This window comes from Hypomesus nipponensis, chromosome 9 (assembly GCF_054491055.1).
Source record: "Hypomesus nipponensis isolate SF chromosome 9, ASM5449105v1, whole genome shotgun sequence".
NCBI lineage: Eukaryota > Metazoa > Chordata > Actinopteri > Osmeriformes > Osmeridae > Hypomesus > Hypomesus nipponensis.
In genome coordinates, this window is record NC_140369.1 from 15,823,801 (window position 1) to 15,839,058 (window position 15,258).

Sequence of the window (15,258 nt, forward strand, 5' to 3'; positions counted from 1 at the left end):
GTGTTCAACGATTTTGTTGACATTGGTTCTTCAGTTAATGAGTCTAATCTAGTAAGGGGTAACAAAAGAGGTAATGAGTGCCCATTAGAGCACTCAACACTAAACAGGGGAACCCAGACCACCCAGGAGATATCGATGGGTAGACACATACCTTACCTAAGCAACAGAAAGAATTAATCTGAAGTGAAGTGTTCAATTTGGCATCAAATTGAATGTTTGGAGAGACTGAAGACTCCTCTGTGTTTATTGGAAAGGCCTACTACAGTATGTTGTACAATATTATTGTTATGCCACTTAATGTTTTTGTAGGGAACAGTATGAATCTAACTAACACCCAGTCAAAAGTAGAGGCAACTGATGAAATCTGTGCTGTAATCTTTGGAGATTTAATGTAATCATATTTGATGCAATCTGCGTTTCTAACCAGTAATGGTCGTGCCTGTGTAAGGAAGCAGCCCATCGCAAGGAAGTTTGCCTTTTTTGGAAAGTGGGCCATCAGGTCAACCCCCTAAATGTATTCAGCTGTAGATGGTCCTCATGTTTAAGCCTTTTGTTTTTGTGTTGCAAACAGGCAATGGAATGCTATGGAATGCCAAGGGATTGTTATCTCGTGTAACGACAGTGAGTGTTAAAATATGAGTCCGATACACAGATGGCTGGCTTTTAATATTGATGTCGGTTATTTTGGACCAATTTGATGCGGATAACGGTCTTGTAGTTCTCACAGAAGGATTACATTTGCTCAAATCAAATGGAACAGCAAATGGTAAGGCTCGATTAGTATTTTTTTAAATTTCGAAGTAGGTATTTGCTACTTGTACACGATTGAGCCTGAGAAATTCGTGCTGTTTTGTAAACTTTCGCGAACTAAATGTACAACTCTAAACTACGACCGTTCGGCGTGTGCCTATAATTTTGTCAGTGTTACTTTTCATGTACAGTTTATAGGATAATCATTTCAGAATGTAGATAACTTTTCGTATTTTTTTTCAACATAGATGGGTCTTCTTTTTCTTTATTTAAAAATTCAGACTAAAAATGAGTCTACGTTTTCCTAAACGTGGGTGTCATTTAAAACAGCTGCACATTACGACCAATCCAGACAGACCCAGCGGCTGTCTGCAAAACTATAGCCTACTATGAGAAAAATGTTTTTCGAAAATCCTGGCATTACGCAAGTATAAACTTTATTCTGGATGTAACAGTCTTTGTTCATTTAATCTAGTCAACGCATTTGAAAGGAACCAATAGGCGATCATTTAAATTTAAAAATTTAAGTAGGCTATTGTTTTCTAAACTGAATCTTGTAGCGTTATGTGTAGGCGTAATCAGAAATCGACGTCACAGTGCAATAAACTGCATGGTTTAGGAGACAGTTGGTCCAAGTGATTTTCGTTCTCTCCATTTAAATCTAATTGGCCTCAAAATCTAGTCTATTTTTCAATCATTTAATTTCTATAAATGTGTCTCTACTGTAGGCCTAATGTAGGCTAGAGAAAGGCTTAGGTTAGAAAATGGGAGGGGAAAGATGCCTTTTCCCCTCAAAGGTGATACAACTTGCCATATATGTATGAAGAGGGGAAATATATATGAAGGGAATTTATTTTAGTATTTGCTGTATTCTGTAATCCAATGTGAAGTCTTGCCTTCCAAAGCAGGAGCAGGGGGAACTACGAGATGTAGTTTGCTGGTTGCAAAAGGAGGGACTGAGTCCCACAGCACCGGTGGCAGAACAACTGTGCTTCCTATGGCGAGAGTTTCAGCAGAAACAGGGACGCCTGCTCACCGTGTCCCATGATCTTGACACACTCCGCTCACGACACGCTGCGGAGATAGCCGAGGTGAGCCCGCCTCCACTCAGAGGTACACACCTGGGATAGGACTGGATGTTGACGATTGCCAGTGTGAGCGTGCGTAATGTGTCTTTCTTCGAATGCATGCCAAAAGCATGTGTGTGTTAGACCCGGTCTGGTGATAGAGAGAACATGTGTTTGTGTCCTTCTCAGGTGCAGAGGTACCTGGACCATATCCGCCGTCTGTCAGAGCAGAGGGACGGTCTGGCTCAGGAGCTGGAGAAGGAGAACGAGCAGCTGAGAACCCAGCTAGAGAAACTGACCCTCCAGCAAGGTACGGCCACGAACACACCTGCCTCCAGCCAGCCAGACTCTAGGACAACAAACACAAGCTACACTGGGCCCGATTCTGTCTCTCAGATCCGTTTCATAGCCATGTCCCACATGGATGTCCCTCGCGTTTCTGGTTGCAGACGCCCAGATGAACGAGGTGGCTGAGATGCTGTACCAGGTGGGCCTAACGGAGGTGATGCCCAGCAGCCCCAGTGAGCAGGTGGCCTACCTGCTGGTGGAGAGGGCTTCTCTGCTGGACAGAGAGCAAGACCCTGGAGTGAACATCCATGCCCAGGTCCAGGCCCTGGCCCACTCGCCCAAAGACAGCCACGTTGACACTGAGCCTCAGTCCCTACAAGCAACCAAGGACAACACAGACCAGGTAAGTCTGTTTGTCTTGTTTTGTACCCTGTTTTGTATGAGCTCAATGCATAGTATATGAGCAGACAGTATTGAATTAATAGTCCTTGTCTTGTACAAATTGCCCTGTATGTGCACAAATTAATGTGGATATTGCCAACACTGTGATGAATGAATGCAATGATCTGATTAAGTATGTGTAATGTGGTTATTTTGATCACCTACTCAGACTGAGGTTTTATCTAAATAAATGAAAGGAACTTTACTGCTTGGTCCACATTTAAGAAAGGATGTGTCTACATGCTCTATCTCTCATATCCAATAGTCTAAAATCCATTTAAATGACCATAGCAGGTTTGTGACATGAAAAGAGTAGGCCTACATACTGGAACTTGGGTTTCTTAACTTGTCGTTTTGAAACTGCTACATGACTAAACTTCCGGTCAATTCCACAGCGTGTTCTGAGTGGAGCTTTACACCGTGGCCTGAGCCCATGGAAGAGGCTATTTGGACTCCGCAAGGCAGCTCAGAACAAACACTGTTTTGTCCCTGTATGTTTTTGTATGTATTTTTGCATCCTCCCAGGACCGGTTCCAGTGTGACATGTTTGGGTTGGCCTGAAACAAAGAAGCTATGATTTTATTTGGAATCCAATTTGATCAATTTGGGAATGGGTTGGCAACAAAACCTTTTTAATGAGGAAATGGTCTGGCCAGGATTGCATCTCCCTGGAGCTGGTCCTACTGTAGGCTCCTTTCTCAAGAAGGTCCCAGCATGTTTGAGAGGGTCCTATGCATTCAGATGAACGTTCTGTCATTCTGTCAATGTCACTCATCTTTGGTCCTCTTCTCCTGCTGGTTCTGTTCACAGCACTTACTGTGAGTGCAGCTTGGATGATGTTATCTTTACTACAGACCGACTTCTCAGTGGTCTTCTGCTTGCATCCATGCACGTGGTGCCGTGGTTGTAACTTGTCCTGTGTCTATGACTGATTGTTTCCCCTCAACAACCTCTCTTTCTTGTTTACCTGTTTAACCCTTTTCTTTTCCATGCATGGGGAACAACATTTAATGGTGTACATCTTTAAACATGGAAAAATACCCCATGGAGATGGAACAAACAGTTTGCTTTTGATGAAAGCCAGCCGAGTGTTTCGTTTTCGGCCATGTCACACAAAGCTGCAAAGCTAACATAAACCATAACATCATGGCTAGCATTCTGTCGCTAAATCACATTTGTTTGTTTGTGTGTTGCCGTGTTCAGGCATCTATTCAGCAGGTTCAGGGTCAGGGCTCAGGGGGCAGGGTGGAGTGGGCCCGTCTGGAACGGGACCTGGATGAAGCATCTCGCCGCTTGGCGATGGCCCACCAAGAAATCCGCCGTTTGACCGACGAACTCGAGTCTGCCCGTCTGACACAGAGCGCCTATGGTGAGACGCACACTGAGTGTGCACACACTCACACACAATACGTCACGTCAGTGGATGTGAGTGTGATTTCAATATTTTCATATCATTCTTTGTGTGTGTCTGTTACAGAGCCAGAGCTGCAGGGGGCCCAACAGGAAGTAGAGCAGCTCAGACAGGAGGTAGAGAAGCTAAAGAAATGTGGTTAGTCTTTGTACCTTCATTCTTGCGAGATCACTGCAATGTTACTGCACACAATGTTTGGTGGGACACGTGCGTGATCCCTAAAAAATCTGAACCTTTGATGTTGGGTATGCTGGAGCCGTTTGACGAGTCCTGGGTCCTCCTGTAGATGTGGTTGAACTACGGAAGGCCAAGGAGCTCAACGATCGCCTGGACCAGGAGATCCGAGCCCTGAGGACCCGGGTGCGCTCCCTGGACGCTGAGAGACGTGCCATGTTCCACACGGTAGGATACCATCTGTGACAGAGGTGGTTTGGTGATCACACAAGCATAATGAGGTCACGTTGATCCTACCATGGACTGGCTTGTTTTTTTTCTGTGGTCTGTTGAGGGGGTCTGGGTGGATACAGTGTGCTCTGGAATACTAATATTTATATGAACACAGGTGGGTCAGAAAAAGCAAGACTTAGCCAAGGGAGACAAAGCTAGGCTTCTGGAAGAGCTGCACAGCCTGGCTAGGGTAGTCTTTTACCATACCACGCACTCAATGTTGGACCATGTTCTAAACTCAGTACGATTTTTGCAACATAGGCGGTTAATCCCATCATCTGGGGATTCATTAATTGAGAAATGGTCCCCTGTTTAGTTTAGTTTGCTCAACACAGCCATTGGCCAATTCACATTACTACAGGAGGATATTGAAAAACAACACACTCCAATTTAACACTGCAATGCACCTAGCGGGACAACGGGACATCACATAAAACAACATTGAACAAAATATACGTGACAGTCTCCATGTTGAAGACCCATTGAGAGACCCTAAACGTCAGCAGATGTTGACCTCCGTCGTGTGTGTGTCAGGGTGAAGGCATGGCTTCTCCGAGGATCTCTCTGGAGACAGCCCTGCAGATCCAGACCCAGGACCGGTGAGCTACATGTCAAGAATTTACAGTAAAAATTTCAGATGCAAACGGATGTGTATAATGTCTGTATGGTTGAACAGAGATCCAAACCCGTGAACGTGACCAAGGGTGCCGTTTCCTCCCTCCGCCTGCAGGTGTCCTCAGAGAGCGGAGTGTCCTGAGCCCCACCAGCTGACCGAGGTGCTGCAGGGGCTTCAGGAGAAACACCGGCAGCTGTTGGAATCCAAACACACCCTGGAGCAGGAGGTGTCGGAGCTCCGGGCCCAGAAGGAGAAGGAGGAGGAGAGCCTGGAGGCTCTGAAGGACAAGACGGAAGAATTGAAGGAGGAGTACGAGGAGCTGAAGTCCAAGAGAGAGGAGGTAAAGAGCGAGTGCAGTTCCCTGAGGGAGGAACGGGAGAAGCTGAGGAGCAAAGTGGAGGATGACAAGAAGGAAGACGGGGAGACGGTGTGTATACAATGGCGATATTGCAAAGTAACCCCTTCTCAGTGGCGCACAACCAGATGCGGTGAACAGGGGAAAAAAAGAATACCACAGTGCAACAATAGCATCTCAAATACTTAAACACTTTTTTTTTTATTACTTAATGACTCCACCCAACATTAATCTTAAATCTTATCCACTGCTGTGTGAAATTAACTAATCACCCTTGAAAATCCATACAATGAGGCTGTGACAACCAGGTGGAGCTAGATACTCAGAACAGAGTTCGGACTTTTTCCTAACCATTAACACGTATTCCTTGACACAGGTTTGTATCAAAGGATGAACATGTCAAGGCTAGTATCATATTACTGTCATCATTATTAGTCATTCATCCACTCTGTTGTTCTCTTAAACTCTACTGCCACAATCATTGTTAGGTTAAGCTTTTAGGTTTGTGTACGAAGCACAAAGAGTATAGTAAAGACTGCTTTTAGTGGCCTTTGTTTTCTTGTGGCACTATGTATTTCTGGCCATCGACAGACCATGTTAACAGATGCTGTGTTCTACCCACATGTACTACTCAGTTTCACCCTATTTACTTAGCCGAAGCTAATATGCTGCTACATCCAGGTTGGATTTCCATTGTGAAGTTTGGACTTTTGAACTGAAAACGCAACTCGGAATTGTGTGTACGATTGGGAGTGGTGTCTGGCCTCTCTGGAGACACAGGAGCAGGCTGGGACCAGCTCCTCTAATGTGTGGCTGGTGGAGGGGCCATAGGGTCTGCACCTCCAGACCCAGGTAGACAAGGCCAGAGAGACAGATTGAGGTCCACAGCACTCCATCTCTGTCCCGTCTTGACAGAGTGAATGGATTTGTCCTTGTGCTGACCCATTCATTCAGTGTAAATAAAGGTTAATTGAATGAAAGTGGAAGAATAGTGTTGCTGTGACATTGCCCCCGTTGTCTCTGAGTCAGACTAAGAGCCACGCTCCTCCATTCTAATCCCCTCACCTAGACTCGCTTGTTGATAGAAAATCAGGTACAGGATTGTTAAGATGGCAATGTAATGGCATGATTTACCAGAAAAGGTAGACTAGGACTCAGTCAAATAATCATTTGCATGTGATTTGGATTCATTTAAATGATATGTGTGAGTTGAATGAGTAAAGGGGCAGATGGGTGACTAGAAGAAAACAAGGATAAACGAAGGGGCCAAGATAATCCTGGCCCTGCCCTGTTTCTCATCCCCCCCCACACCCCCCTAGCAGCCGCTGCCTGGTGCAGAGAGACACCATGACACCCTGCAGAGGGTCTGCTGTGACCCAGCCTGCCACCTGGAAGAGGACAGCAAACACTTGCAGATGGTCACCCTCACCTCCGTCACCCAGGACACCCTGCTCGAGTGAGTGAGCGTGTGTGTGTGTGTGTGTGTGTGTGTGTGTGTGTGTGTGTGTGTGTGTGAGCGAGTGAAACCTTGAAGTTGCTTGAAAGAAGAAAAAAAAACATGTATAGTTGGCTGTAGTGGTTAATTGTCTCCAATTGCGTGTGTGTGGACAGCAGCAACACTGCGCTGGGGCTTCTGCACAACCAGGACAACTGTGCCTCAGACAGGATGGAGTCTGTGAGTCCCTCCCACACTAATTCAAAATAAACGATATGGACGTGTGTGTGTGTGTGTGTATGTGTGTATATATATATATATATATATATATATATATATATATATATATAACGTAAGTATTGGGACACCTGACCATCACACCTATATGACTTTCTTGTACGTCTCATTCCGAATCTACAGCCAATGATATGGCGATGTGGCCCATGTGGCTTTAACAGCTGCCTCTCTTCTGGGAAGGCTGTCCTTGAGATTTGAGTATGTCCTTACAGAAATGTTTTGTTGACTTTGGAGTGGGAAAGCTGATTAGCCTGCACAGACTTACCCCACACACATTCAAACTAATTCCTGCAGGCTTAAGATGTATGTGTCCCAATACTTTTGTCTATGTAGCGCTGCATTTTGATAAATTTGCATTAAAATGCAAAATGGCATGGTGTGATAAGATACAGAACACACACACAGACATGGCTTGAATGTTGAACCACTGTCTGAATGTGTGTGTGTTTGTGTCTGTGTGTGTGACCACAGTTGGGTGCCAATGTGGAGCTTCTGCAAGCCACTCAGCAGAAGTGTGAGAGACTGACCGAACAGCTGAGAGACGTCCTCATAGATCTGGACACACAGAGCAGGTACAGTCCTCTTGGCCAGACAGGGACAGTCACCCTGCCAGAACGTCTGTGGTGGGGCTGCATTAAGGCACGTCACTGGGCCTTTTGCCCAGCGCTGTAAAAATGACTCCCAGGGGTATGCTGTGGAACAGGCCTGGAAGATTAAAACTCAAAACAAGCATGCCTTCAAGAACTTCAAGTCCATGGTTGTTGGTTGAGGCCAAGTTTGCTGTTGTCGCCTCTCTGCAGCAAGTACCACGAGAAGCAGGGACAACACAAAATCAAGCTGCGGCGAGCCAAGCAGACCTACATTTACGAGACCGGCTGGCGCGACCAGAGGATCAAGGTCCTGGAGAGAGAGCTAGCCTTCACCTTGGATGCCTCTGTCAGGGTAAATCTGCAGGCAGCTACCCTTTTACAGCAGACACCTAGTCAACAGCCATCTTCACATGACCACAGCATTGTACCTGAAAAGTATCCTAAGATGATGGAACAGTTTTTGAAACACCCTTCTCCGAGAGGGTTGGGTAGAGGGGATGTGAAGAAAGTGGTGATGATCAATGAAGCCATCGCTGTGTTGCCAGGAGAGAGAGATGATCACCTGTATACTCGCTGAAAATGACAAGCTGCTCCATGAACAGAGATGTCTGCTGAAGCAGCTCAGTGAGGAAAAGGAAGTCCACAATGACAATGTGCAGGCTGCTAGCGCCAATCAATGCAGGTACCCCAACTGCCACTGTTCAAGAAATGTACCTCCAAACCAACAGGCTGGCTATACAAGATTTTATTGATTACTTTGTAGGGATTTCTCAGGTTTTGTGTTTAACGCTTTTCATGTCAAGGGTGGTCTTCCTGGAGGATGAGAACAGACGGTTCCAGAAATCAACACTTCAAATGTCCAATCAGATTGCAGCTCTGCAGCGCACTCTGCAGAACCAGCAATCTATGCGCAATACTGAGGTACAAGACGGTAACGGAGTGGAAACTCATTGTGCCTCACCTCCTTTGAAAAACACGAGACTAAGTGTTTGTTTTTCACCAGGAACTGAAAAAATCATTTAACTTGGGGAGTGCCTTGCTTACATCTACCCGCAGGTAGAGAAGTCTTTTGTTCCCTCTACCATTGAACAAACTGCTGATGACCTTACAGTACATTCACAAAGGTAGCAGTGACTGTGGTTGCACTATCACAGGTCCTGTATACTACTCAGGTGTTCACTAGGGTTGTCAGAACTGTAATCTCATGTTTTGTGGTTGGCAGTGTGCTTCCTGGGTCTGATAACATGAGGAACCTGCTGGACATCATCCAGAGTACCAGGGCCAGACATCCAGAGGACACTAGTCCATCTCCCCTCTCCACCCTCACCTCTTCCCTGTCCAGGCCCGCCGAGCTGGGCTACCTCAACCTGACGTCCCCCCAGACAGGGGACGACCCTCTGGGCCTGTCTGACTCCCTTAGCACAGACAGTGGTGAGGTGTGAGAGCCCAGCAGACAAACACAACCAATGAGGAACTGAAAAAACAGAAGCAGCCACCAATGAGTTTAACAACAATGACAGCACTATTAAGCTTTGTTTTACGTTTTTTTTGGTCTGTGAATTGTGTTAAGAATCTTTATAAACACAATTGATGATATCAAATGGAGTTTTTGCTTCACATTTATTAGGAAAGAAGAAGATTAAATTATCTGACATTTAATTCCAAGATTAAACAGGTTTTTAAAGATTTTTTTCAAACAGCTGCTATTAAATAAATGGTTTTAAAAAGTAATTCTTCAATTCCTTAGTTTTACATATTTTTATCATCATAGGTTTTGCTTCTTTATAGTCCTGACAGATTCAAATTATCCACCTGAGGGCCAGCTATGCAAAGTTGAACAAAAAAAGTTGAAAACGATGTGTCTTATTGGTAGCAGCATAAAGCCCACGGCTGTGAAAACCCATTATACCTATAAGAAACAAGCCTTAACATGAAAATCAGCAGACACATTTCAGATTCCCCTCATTCAAGTTGGCCAAGTGCACACTATGTGATATGAAGAAACATTTTACACACACACACACAAACACGATAGTGTGATGCATCCCAGTAGACCTTGAATCCCCCCTCACCATGCTACGTGAAAGCAGCCCACAGGATCACCTGAACCCCTAGGGGGCGTCCCTCAGCCTGTTGTACTGCTTCTCAGCCCAGAGCAACCGCTTGACCCGGATGTCACCGCGGCGTCCGATGTCCGGGGCCCAGCAGTACTCTGGCGACAGCACCCTGCTGGGCTTGTGCAGCCACAGGTACTTGTTCAGATGGCTCTCGTCGTGCCACAGCGCCTCCACCCCTCGGCTCTTGTCCTCCAGGATGGCTCGGTAACAGCTTTCCGTCAGCGCCAAGACGCTCTGCCAGGTGCCCCCGAACACGGCGGCGTGGTAGTAGAAGTCGCCCGCCCCGGCCTTCATGTAGGCCATGGAGCTGGGGTTGTAGTCGTAGGTGAACAGACCGCGGGGGCGATGATAGTAGTAGGCGTGGAGCACAGCAACAGACTCCCCCAGCGCCTCGGAGCCGAACCTACCGACAAACAGCTGGTCCACGTCGAAGCAGAAGACGTAACTGCTTGTGTGGCGGATATCGTTGATGGCGTTGGCGATGGCCCTCATGCGTATCATGGAGACGTCCTGCCAGCGAGAATGCTTCTGAACCTTTATGACCTTTAACTTCCGCCCCTCAGCCAACTGGAGGTTGGGCACATTGGCAGGAACGTCCGTGAACACATAGTACGTCACAGGAAGAGCCACCATAAAATGAAGCTCAGCAGAAAGGAGGAAGGTCTCCAGATACACGTCGAGGTACCTGGCAGGGGAACCAATCAGATTGAGCTACTTTATTACGGTGTGCTGTATTGGTCCATCCTACAATGAAAGTTGTACTGTAAGATGCTGGTACCAGAGCCTGTCTACGGAGAGCCTGTCGACTCCCTAGGCCCCATTGTACCGAATTTGGTTGCAGTTCCACCAGAGTTCCACTGGGGGTGATCGCAAGCGAGTGCACAATGAATGGGAGTCTATGGAGCTAAACTGCTAAATTTGTCTCTTTCGCCTGATTGTCGTTGAGAAATTTCAGATTTGATTGTAGTTTTTGCATGTTCAACATGGACGAAGGTTTAATGTACGAGTACTTATGTCCTTTCGTTTTATGGGCGAGTCATTTTTGCCCATAACAAGCTAGCATTCTGCTAATGAATGCTGATTGGTTAGTGAGGGACTGATTACGACCAGAAATCCCACTTGATGATGGTATCCGAAGCGGAACCAGAATGTCAGAGCATTAGCAACAACATTAGCAAACCAAAACGCTTTCTAGCATGTGTCTTGACAGAGAAAGCCTAACCTGTCAGCTGTGTTTCCGATGCCTCGAGAGAGAAAAGGAAGTGAGTGACCAGAACTTGACGTGAAGCAGTAGGCCCTATCTCTGGTCATACGTATGGTGTATGACATCATTGACATTTTAAAAGGCTTTTTAAGACCAAAAAGCGACTTTTAAAAAATCGAACACCCAGCAGTGTGTATTTTATTTGCCTCCCCTTTCGAATTCAACATTAAAATTACTAGACAAAAAATTATATTCTGAGAAAAGTGGATTTTGAGGGGGATAGCTCCACAGATCTCCATTATTTCTGCACTCGCCCATTCGCGCCTTCATATGGAACTAGAGTGTAACTGTAACCAGTTCAGAACCCGGAATTTCCCGAGAGTGGCAGTTCTCCCGATCCTGGGGGCCAGTCCAACTTCGCCCCGCCCACACAAAACAATTTGGTCGGGAAGTTGGGTCTGGAGGGTCTCGTATTAAGAACAACTACATAAAACCAGGATCTGGGCGGACAAATGAAATTGCCAGGGCGGGCTTTATACGATGATGGATAGATGATCAACAGTAACGTAATCAACATCGTCACAAAAGAGCCCTTGGGTTGAATTCGTTTTCAACAAACAACATATTACGTTGTTCTGATTGGTTGTAGGTCTATCCAATTGAGCGAAGAGGCATTTGTTTTAAGAGTTTGGTTGAAACACGCCCCATAGTCACAGCCCAAAGGAGAGTTTTCAGACTCATATTTTGACTAGAATTATGAGTATGACAACGTCAGGCTAAGTTCTCCCCATATTAGACATTCTCTGCTGGTACTCTGAAGAAGATCAACTGATACACACAGACTATCTTAACTATGCAAGTTGAAATAGCCTACATGAAAACTAACCTTCTCACTGCTAACAAAACAGAGTCTTCCCAACCTCCGAACTAAACAATAAATCAGTATGTTAAGAACTGCACCACTGCTTATTCAATGTGTAGACATGCCAAAAAACAGATAGTTATACACTCACACCCCTGAAAAGCTAAAGCCATTACAGGTAGTTTTCAGAGTCATGCAGAGTCATATTAACCAACCTTCCCACAGCGAAGACAGTCATAGCCACAGAGGAGTGGTTTTTCTTATGCTCCCGGTCATAGTCATCAGGGTCAAACATGCCCTCCCAGATGATAGGCGCTCCCCATTCCGTACATGTCAGGACGTCTGTTCTGTACCTGCAGACAAGAGGACCAAGTTATAGCAAGGGGTGTCGCCATCCAAAGGTTGATGTTGCAGAGACAACCATCCAAGGAATATACTGCATAAGCAGTGGCACATTTTTTGTTTACAAAAATGGGTGTAGGTTTACATTTATTCATTTAGCAGACGCTTTATCCAAAGCGAGGTTAAGTAACGCAAACGTTATCGTTACAATAATCATTTCAGCTCATGGGTAATTTAATGCCCTATTTCTAGATTGGCGCAGGCTGAACCTGTTTGATATGTTGGTGCCTCTAACTTACTTTGTTGCCGTCCCTAGTCTTGGCTAACAAATATAACATAACCCTTTAGTAAATGAGCAAAATATGTCCCTGCCGTTGTGCGTGGACCCTGCTGACTGTACAAAACTTAAGAGCCGTTGGGAAGACCATTGACAAAGTTTATGCTGCAGATAAACCAGCAGCTGGGTTAAAGTGAGGCAGCTGCTGGGTAAGGTACCAGGTGACGTAGGGGTGAAATAGAGGAGGACAATCTACATTGTTTGAACTGTCGCCGAGAATGACCCAGCCACTAACCCAGCGGCTGGGCTGCACAAAAACTACCCAACACCATAGAAATAACCCAACAGGCTCAACCCAGCGTTTGGGTAGAACAATTAACCCAGCATTTTTTAGAGTGTATAGGTTACAATTGTTTGGGGGGGTCAAATAATGGCCTTCTGTAGAACTATTAGGTCTACAGATTTCACTGAATATGTTTAATCAGCCCTGGCCCCCCGAATCTTCTCTATTTGACCAGCCTCTTGGTAGGCTCATTTTTATTATTAACTGACTAAATTTGGCCTAAATAGACCTAGTAGAGCGCTTTCATCTACGGCAGATACATTGATTTTTTTCAGTGTCAGTGACTCAATTTCATATCAAATTAAAAATGTAATTCAATTTTGTATGTTGGATTATCTTATTTAACCCTTGTGTTATCTTCGGGTCATTCGGACCCATCAGTCATTGTGACCCACCGTCGTATTGCGACAACTTTACCGCATACAAAAAAGTGAAGAATTTTCTTTTAACCGTCGGGCTGTCCACATTGCGAAGGTTTAAATCAAATCATTTTTATTTGTTTTCGTATTTGGGAAAGTTGTCGCAACACAACAATGGATCGTGAACCTTCGCAAAGGCAGCACAAGAGTTAAATATATGGACAAGAAACGTAACATTGACAAACAGCCAGTCCCCCCCATTGTGTCAACAAAATCATTTCTTGTTTCTTTATGGAAGATGTATAACATTGGAAGAGTCTAGGAGGGTCATAACATGTTAACACTTATAATAGCATGCCCAATACAAGCAATAATTACACCCTCACACACACATTTTATTAAGAATGCCTACCGAAGTTTCAGAGAGGCATCTATAGTGTTGTCCAACTTCAACTTTTCCCCTGGTAAAAAACATTTATCCATTGGGACAAGCCCCTCCAAGTACCTACAACGAGGAAACAAAATCCTGCGTTTAATAATCTTCACAGTGTAGAATAAAACTACGCTGAAGAGTTGACAACAGGCTGTTATCGACATTATAGCATATCTAATGACCATTTGTCTTTTTTACTTTTGAAACAATTAAACGGTGTAAATAAACCAAATTGTGTCATATATGTTATAAATAAGAGATTGTTAACCTGATGGACGAAGGGGTGAAGTATGCCAAGAAAAGAAGCACTGGAGCAACGATGGTAAACTTTGAAACTGACTTGTAAATATGCCTACTGAAAATAAAAGAAACGCTTTTTAAATTATGTTTAAACATGAAAAACACAAATTTCTTGGAATTCGAAAATATGACATAGCTTACCTCATGGTTCAATAAAACTCAGATATCGGATGGTCTCGTGGTGGTGGAATATGCTGGTTCGATAATGGAACCCTTTCATTATTGCCTGTCATTTGGAGAAACTGTGAGACCAATAGTAACTTTGCATCACTGGTCCATAGGCATAGTTAATTAAATCGATAATAGGCTATTTCTGCAAGCCTAGTGTCCCAATCGACCATTGTCCTAATTGAAGTAGCCTACCTTGTTCTATCGTCTGCCAAGCTAAAAAAATCTACAGCAAACGCTCCACCCAATGGATAATACTGGGATGGTCTATCCAGGTCCGTGTGCGTGAGTTTAATTCATTATACCATTATAATGGAACACGCATTAATAAGAAAAACGTTTGTGAGTCCGTTTTTTCGTTTTTTTTCAAAAACGGAAAAACGGATATTGACGTGTTATTTTGTTTTCTTGTACTTTATACTTCAAAAAATACTTTATATTTCGATTTTTTCTCACGTGGGTGGAGCTAAGTGTGAAATGCCTGTCATTGGCCGAATGTGTCGTCAGCACTACCTGTTCCTTCAAAGTAAAAGTTTCACCCTTCTAACTCGATTAGCCTAATATAGGTTATCTATCTGTTACATTTTATTTAAGTTTATAAACTTGCCAATTACTCTCCGTTGACTTGGGAGTTCGCCCTTCCAACTTCATTCAATGCATCTACTATTTAATAATTGATGTAGGACCTACTGATATCTATGAATAAACTAATGCCATGATTATAGTCATGCTTTTCCATTTATATTTGAGATATAAGATCACAGCAATTATCATTTGTATTGTCCTGTTAGTGTAGTGACGTTGCTTTACGGTTAACTAACTGATAGTGCTCATAGATTCAACACCCCCTTGAACTTCTTTCACCTTTTAAGATTAGATTGAAGTTTGTCATTGGACAGTAAAAGTACAGTACAACAAAATGGAATTAGCATAGAACCAGACTTGCAAATAGTAGGCTATTTACAAGTATTAAGCACATTAAGTATATGTATGTTGCTAGTGAAATGCATAGGCTTAGATGTGCAAATGGTATTTTAAGTGGCATTAGATGACAAATGAAGGCAAAGGTTGTATGGGCACCCGGGATGCGGAGATCCCTATACCAGCTATCTGCATTTCAGTTGCACATACTCCTTGAACATTCCATTTTCCTCTG

The 15,258-nt window shown here is 44.3% G+C and overlaps 2 protein-coding genes across 8 annotated transcripts; one reads left to right on the plus strand and one right to left on the minus strand.

The window, feature by feature from the left end:
• The first annotated feature begins 493 nt into the window (after nucleotides 1-493).
• Nucleotides 494-9,428, plus strand: LOC146273182 (coiled-coil domain-containing protein 30). Of its 7 annotated transcripts, none has more exons than XR_014766701.1 (18): nucleotides 494-621; nucleotides 1,656-1,841; nucleotides 2,007-2,127; nucleotides 2,267-2,508; nucleotides 2,942-3,037; nucleotides 3,750-3,915; nucleotides 4,024-4,095; nucleotides 4,244-4,359; nucleotides 4,939-5,003; nucleotides 5,135-5,447; nucleotides 6,695-6,831; nucleotides 6,987-7,050; nucleotides 7,579-7,679; nucleotides 7,908-8,049; nucleotides 8,243-8,379; nucleotides 8,501-8,618; nucleotides 8,701-8,821; nucleotides 8,920-9,055. XR_014766701.1 is itself a non-coding variant. In XM_084706138.1 (18 exons), exons 1-18 carry the CDS (start codon nucleotides 529-531, stop codon nucleotides 9,137-9,139), a joined length of 2,442 nt encoding a protein of 813 aa, XP_084562264.1. In that variant the 5' UTR covers nucleotides 494-528; the 3' UTR covers nucleotides 9,140-9,428. The 7 variants fall into 7 exon arrangements, 6 of the variants coding, with proteins under 6 accessions (XP_084562264.1, XP_084562266.1, XP_084562265.1 ...); XM_084706138.1 differs by having other exon boundaries at nucleotides 8,701-8,753; nucleotides 8,920-9,428; XM_084706140.1 differs by having other exon boundaries at nucleotides 6,990-7,050; nucleotides 8,701-8,753; nucleotides 8,920-9,428.
• Nucleotides 9,308-14,363, minus strand: LOC146273183 (alpha-1,3-galactosyltransferase 2-like). The gene is made up of 6 exons (XM_084706144.1): nucleotides 14,298-14,363; nucleotides 14,076-14,160; nucleotides 13,903-13,989; nucleotides 13,614-13,706; nucleotides 12,096-12,233; nucleotides 9,308-10,499 (listed from the first exon to the last, which is right to left on the minus strand). The coding sequence occupies exons 2-6, from the start codon at nucleotides 14,078-14,080 to the stop codon at nucleotides 9,809-9,811; spliced, it is 1,014 nt and encodes a 337-aa protein (XP_084562270.1). The 5' UTR covers nucleotides 14,081-14,160; nucleotides 14,298-14,363; the 3' UTR covers nucleotides 9,308-9,808.
• Between the last annotated feature and the right edge of the window lie 895 nt (nucleotides 14,364-15,258).